Source organism: Limulus polyphemus, unplaced genomic scaffold (genome assembly GCF_000517525.1).
Source record: "Limulus polyphemus unplaced genomic scaffold, Limulus_polyphemus-2.1.2 Scaffold4123, whole genome shotgun sequence".
NCBI classification, from domain to species: Eukaryota; Metazoa; Arthropoda; class Merostomata; order Xiphosura; family Limulidae; genus Limulus; species Limulus polyphemus.
This window is the reverse complement of record NW_013669733.1, coordinates 54313-60758: the sequence shown is the minus strand read 5'-3', so window position 1 is coordinate 60758 and position 6446 is coordinate 54313. Positions and strand designations below refer to the sequence as shown.

Genomic DNA, 6446 nt, shown 5'->3' with positions numbered 1-6446 from the left:
TATATATATATATATATATATATATATATATATAATAAATCTTACATATAAATCTTAAATTTCAGATATTTTTCTTAAAACACAGAACAGTAAAAAAAATATAGAGAAAACAATGATCTCTACTACTTAGGATGATAAAAAGTTTTTTTTTTGTACTTGTGCATAGTACTTGCTAAACATCATAGAATTTCGTACATGGAGAGTGTAAAAAATAATTTTTGTAGGTTTTACATATGCATTTTGAAATAACAAAAAATTAAAAGTTACTATGCGGATTAGTTTATCAGGCTTACCAACTTAACTGTATTTTGGGCTAAAAAATCTCCTTTCAGATCAGCATATTGCTTTGATCACCACTCTTCAAACTCTGCAACAGCAATAAGTGCTTTACCCACGTAAGTAATTTTTAGGAAGGCTGACAGAATTACATAATTAAAAATGAGTGCTTTTGATTGGTTATAAGTATATAATTGAGAGAAGTGGGTATAGGTAAACAAGTATTTTCAAAAGAGGAAGAGGTGGGTGGAGCCACTGTGGTGGGTTTGCTAAATATAATATCTCAGCAAATAGAAGAGGTTGGAGGTTCTTATTTTATATTCTAGTTTGTCAATATTGGTAATTTGAGTTTCTAATTCATTAAAAACTGTAGACTTTACATTTCATGATGCTCACAATACAATCTGAGAAAATACAGAAGACGATGTACCATGTGACACACACACACAAATCAATATTTACCAACTTATTTTTAATATCTATTTTTAAACTAAGAAATTAAACAATGTCAAATAACAAAATTGGAATTACAAACTACAATTTGATTCCAAATTTTTGAATATACATTCATAACATAGTAATTTAATCAAATTTTGAATGTAAGGCAACAAAACGTGATGACATACACTTTGACCCCGACCTGTATGGAAGAGGTTAAATATACTACCTTTTATTTCAGACTTAGCAATTTTTTTTATCGTTAATCAAAAAGTTCCATTTTATGCATCCAGTCAGTTTCAGCTCACTTAGTATTCATTTATATGCTTCTTTTCATATTTTATTTTGACAATTGAAGCATCACTTCTGGATATAATTCATAAAAAAATTGGATAAAGATTTTTCGGCAACCTAGGACCTCAAATTTAAAAATGACATCACCTTTACCTTTGTTGGGCATAGTATCATGATTTTATGATGATAATATTCTTAGTCAAGATCAATTTATTTCATTTTCAATACACATTAAGAATTTTATTTATATGTGTTTTTTGAATGTAAAAAAACTTAATATATCCAAAAAAGGATGGTTTCATTCACATAATTTAACTCACTTGATAAACTTAAGTACATAATATTAAATTCTGATCAGACATAGCTACCTACTAAGCTTAAAACAAAAATAAACTTAGTAATGAGTATAGCTAATTAAATATGATTTTTTTTACATACTTATAAAGATGCCTTCTCCATTATCAATGTTTGTCTGTAAACCCAATTATATCTCACAAGCTTCGGCCACTTAGGATATTTAGGTTAGTTCTAAATCCATGTACTAAGCTAGTAATGCAAAATAATCTCTATAATAAAGGTACAATAATAAAAAAATTGAAAAATAATAAAACTTTAACATATTAAACATTCTATTCAATATTTCTAATCAAAGTAACATTGCAGAAAGAATAAAGCATACTTCACTAACAGAACACACATACTTCAGTTGTTAGCTTCATTAATTCAATATTAACAAAATATAAATCTGTAATTATAGGCAGAAGTTACCTTCCAAACTGAACAAATGTATTGTCAGATAAAAAACACAGCCTGCAATAATTTGTTTAATGTAAAAATATGGTACTTTTTATATGAGAGACACTGTCATAAGAACAACTGCATTTAATATCTTGTCATAGAAGAATATTACTGTAGCTTCCAAACACATATAATTAAAAAAAAGCATTTTTAAGGAAGAAAAAGAATGTCAAAAGAAACTGTGTGGTTTGTTCCACCTTGTAAGCTTTACATTAGAGTCCTTTGTTCATCCCTATAGGAGATCTGGGTAGCTAATACATAAACAAACCATAAATCACTGCTAAAACAATCTTGTTTACTCTTTATTAATTTAGATAAAATCTCTTCAATGTAATCATTTTCGCAATTAGTTCCACCTATTTTCAAAGCTTTACTTCATTTGTAATTCTTCAGATAGCATGCTGTGACATCACAACAGGGTGGCAACAAAGAGCTGTAGTAATAAAATCATGTACAGAGAAGGAAAATCATGTGAAACCAAGACCTGGTAGTTTGTTCCCTATACTTAGTTAATAAAGTCAATGATTATATGCATGAATCCTCAGCTGCACAGAAATGAAAGTTGGAACATTTGTTTTATTAAAAATTAATGTTATATAATGCTAAAACATTAATTCTAAAATATGTTTGAGTAAAAAAAAGTGTTGAAATAGAATTAATTTCATTTCTTAATACAATTTCTTTTGAAAGTGTGAACTTGAAAAAAAAAAAGATACATGCTGATTATTAAAGGGTTAGATAAAATAACCATTCTCATTAACAATATTTTGCAAATCAGGTAATTAGATTTAGTTGGACAAATTCACCTAGAACAAATTTCTTTCACTTATATTACAAATGAAAGTATTTACAAACTTACAAGATATTTAGACTATCTTTAAAAATAAAATAAAATGGTCATTTATAGGTTGGTTCACTAAGCCTCTTATGCTTAACTTGGTACCAATAATAATAATAACACAATCAAACTGAATTACCGAGTTAATGTTTGAAGGACACTCTTCGCCTGTAGCTTTCACAGGAATGTCTTCATACTTGTCAAAGTTGATACCAGTATGATTGTTACCAAACAGCTGCCTAAAATATACGGAAAAATAAACAAATCATTAAAGCAAATTATCCAAGTAACTACGTTTACTTTGAACAACTTGGTAACCACGTTATATTACCAATTCTTATACATATCCATTCAGTTACCACATCAGTCAACAGCAACAGACTTAAATAACAATATAAATCTTCCACAGCAGCACACACGTACACACAGGAGTATTTTTCAGGGTTAGACATAATATCATAAAAATACTTTTGTATGTATGTAAAAAATATAAAAAATGCTATGCCTGGATACCTTTACTAGTTACTGTTAAAGAAACTGTATGTACATAGGTAAAATACACAAGTTTCCTGCAAAGTTCAAAGGAACCTCTCATGATTTACAAAGGCCTCAATGTATCAATCAAGCTCTTGCATTACCTTTAATTAATTCTGTAGCTACCCCAAGGGGTATCTAAGCACTTGCGCCAAGTTTGTTTCTGCTAACAACACAGTTTTAAACAAGGTATTCCAAGGACCTTTTTTTGGGGGGAGGGGGCATGACATCCAATGCAAGATTCAGATTTAGTGACCCTGAAAACCTACTCCTAGACCCCCCCCCCATTATGCCTTGATGACATTCCACTTAAGTATTAAATTTCTTTTTTCTGTACATACTTTATTTATTGTTATAACAGTAATGAAATTACAAAAATTAAGAAAATTATTATGTTAAATAAAAAACCATAAATGAACAAAAATTGAATAAAACCTTTCTGAGATGTATGCATGGAAGTTACATATACTTTAGGTAATTCAATACTTTGTTTTACCACTACTTGAGCTATTTTTTCATCAAGTGCTCATAATGTTCAGAAGTTAGATGTGGTTCAAAGAGCAATAAAAAATCAAATTAAATAAAATCAAATGCAACTGTTACGAGTCTGAGGCTGTTTAGAAGAAATAATTTTCTGTTACAATCTACAATCATTCTAGAAAGAAAAAAGGGTATTTTAGATCTATTTCATTTTTTTTTGTGGTGGTTACAAGGTTCGTAAAAATGGACAGAGCATGTCTAGTGTTAGGACAGAGAAAATATCAAAAAAACGTTTTACTAAAAAATATAATTTTGATATTCATTTAAGAGGTTCTGAAGTAATAGAAATTAAATTTGAAAGATGTAACATGCAAAAAAATATTTTTAATCTTAACATAAAAACCACCTTTTACTCAGACTAGCGAGAGCCTGAATCAGACAGACTCCATAAATTCACGGAATCTTTAGCAAAAATACTTAATAAAAATTTGTTTGTTTTTTCGTGTACAAAAGACTTGTAATGTTCACTAAAAGCCTGACAAATTTTGTGAAGGTACACTTACTACATTAAAAGTTATAGTATGTATAGTTTTATGGTCATATGGTGGTTAAAAAGTCAATCACAATGACCGAGCCAGTAAACAAAATGAATAAAGTATTTTATTGTCTATGACAAAACATGAAATTTAATAATGCCACTAAAGAAAAACGAAGACTACTAGAAAACAATTCATCTGAAAATTTAATAAACACACAACATACAAAACAAATGCCAATAACGAACCTCTCCATGTAATCATCTTTAGGCAAGGGCCGACTCCAATCAGCGTCATCGTAATCATTTCTATGAACCCCACCATTTCTTCTGACCCATGTACCTCCTCCATTTCTATCCATATGGCCTGCAAACTTCTGGACACTTTGTGGGTCATACCAGCCACTGTGGCTGAAAGTGTTACTTTGACATATAAAACTATCTTGTAATAATTACTGCTTAATTCTCCTAAATACAGATTAAACAGTACTAAGACTTAGATAAAAAATATTGCTGCAATTAAATGTTTTTTTAACTGTGACACATCGAGGAAGAATCCCTTTAACATCCTTTTTATTCTAAGCAAACATAAATTGCTGGTTATTATCATAGGATACTATTGTAATATTTGATTATCAAAAAAAAAGATTCTAGGTTTCCAAAATCAAGTAATGTGTTGTACCCGATTGGGCATTCAAAGCAAACTAAAAAATTTTTAATTTCTACAAATGAATTAATACAATTAAAAAAATATATAAAACTGGACAGAAAATGAATGAAAATTTCAATAAACTAACAGATAAAGCCAACGATTAAAGCAAATATGTTAGTAATGACTATTTTTAATCTTACAATCTCAATAAGTAAAGAAAACTTGTAATTTACTCACAAGCCTACATGTTGTGGAAGTAATGTCCCAATACAATTAGTAACATTTGGTCTATTATTTCTGCTTCCAAAATTTGAAAAATCAACACATCCTCTGTTCCCACCTGAAAATCAAATCAAGTTTTATTAGAACAACAATACAAAACAATCCAAAGAATATCTGATGCTAAAAATGGTTATATTTCAGTCTCATGTCAAAAATTTCCCTAAGAATAATATTTTCTGATTACAGTTTGTTAATCACAAAACATATTTTTATAACATCAATACAAGCTTCATGCAATTCCACTTTGCACTGAATAAACGTTTGAATTCAAGTAGAGGAAACACAGGTGTGGAAGTACAGAAAAGTAATTAAAACTTAAAATTTTTGAAATTTTTATATATATATATATATATTTTTTTTTTGCAGTTGCATGTATACATCACATACACAAAACAAATATACATATACAACCTACAGAAACAAACACACACTATGCATAATCATTTCAAAAAAACATAATTTTACAAACAAAAAGTGCAAACACAAAATTAAAGAACTTTTTCAAACCAAAACAAAACAGACTATATGCAAGAGCCTTCTGCCCTAACTTCCTTCAAACCAAAACTAAGAAAAAATCCCAACTACGGCCATTTGGAAATTAAATGCAAGTACAATTAGGACTGAAAATAGAAGGCATTTCTTCAACCCCTTCATAACGTGTACCCTTTTAAACACTTTTATGTGCAAATCACTGTGTAACATTCAAAATTTAATTAAACATCTTTACTATCAAATGTATGTGAATGAAACCAATATTATAATATATGTTATGATTTGAAGTTTTATGTTATTTAAGTCTCAAGTCCTTTATTTGAAAAGAAACCTTTCAAAAACTACTTAAAACTTCAGATGTATTGTCATGTGACCAATGAGCTATGAAAATTCTCTATTTTGGCTTTCTGTATCATCAATAATACAATGGCAATTGCATAGATGTATGTCTAGACTATAAGATGCGTAGATAACCTTTTGACTCGAATATTTCAAAGTTCTCTAATTTACATACATTAAAGACAGATTCCTCTGACTGAATGTAGTTGAAACAAGTAATAAATTTCGTTGTCCCCTGACAGTTTTCATGCCAACCTTCAACAGATCTGTATCAGCTTTATAGCCTACATGTAGAGGTTAGAAAGAGCTCATTATGTACTATAATCTAACAACAGTAATTTTGTAATTGGCACGCAGTTAGCATCACAAATTTCAAGGAGATAGGTTGTGTCTTAAGTCTGCTCGAAATTTAATATTTTCTTAGACCAAAATACAACTTAGTTACTAAGCTTGATAAATTATAGTGGAATTCTATGGTATTGATATAG

The 6446-nt window shown here is 29.0% G+C and overlaps 1 protein-coding gene across 3 annotated transcripts in view; it reads right to left on the bottom strand.

Annotated features, from left to right (window-relative positions):
* Positions 1 to 6446, bottom strand: part of LOC106470623 (ATP-dependent RNA helicase DDX3Y-like) — a 45187-nt gene that overhangs the window by 23601 nt on the left and 15140 nt on the right. Inside the window, exons 5-7 of one of the 3 annotated variants that reach the window (XM_013931188.2) lie at positions 5083 to 5185; positions 4443 to 4616; positions 2784 to 2883 (exon numbers count right to left, since the gene is read on the bottom strand). In XM_013931188.2, the coding sequence (XP_013786642.2) occupies positions 2784 to 2883; positions 4443 to 4616; positions 5083 to 5185 (377 nt within the window). The remainder of the gene's footprint in view (positions 1 to 2783; positions 2884 to 4442; positions 4617 to 5082; positions 5186 to 6446) is intronic. The other 2 variants (XM_013931185.2, XM_013931186.2) reach the window with 2 other exon arrangements.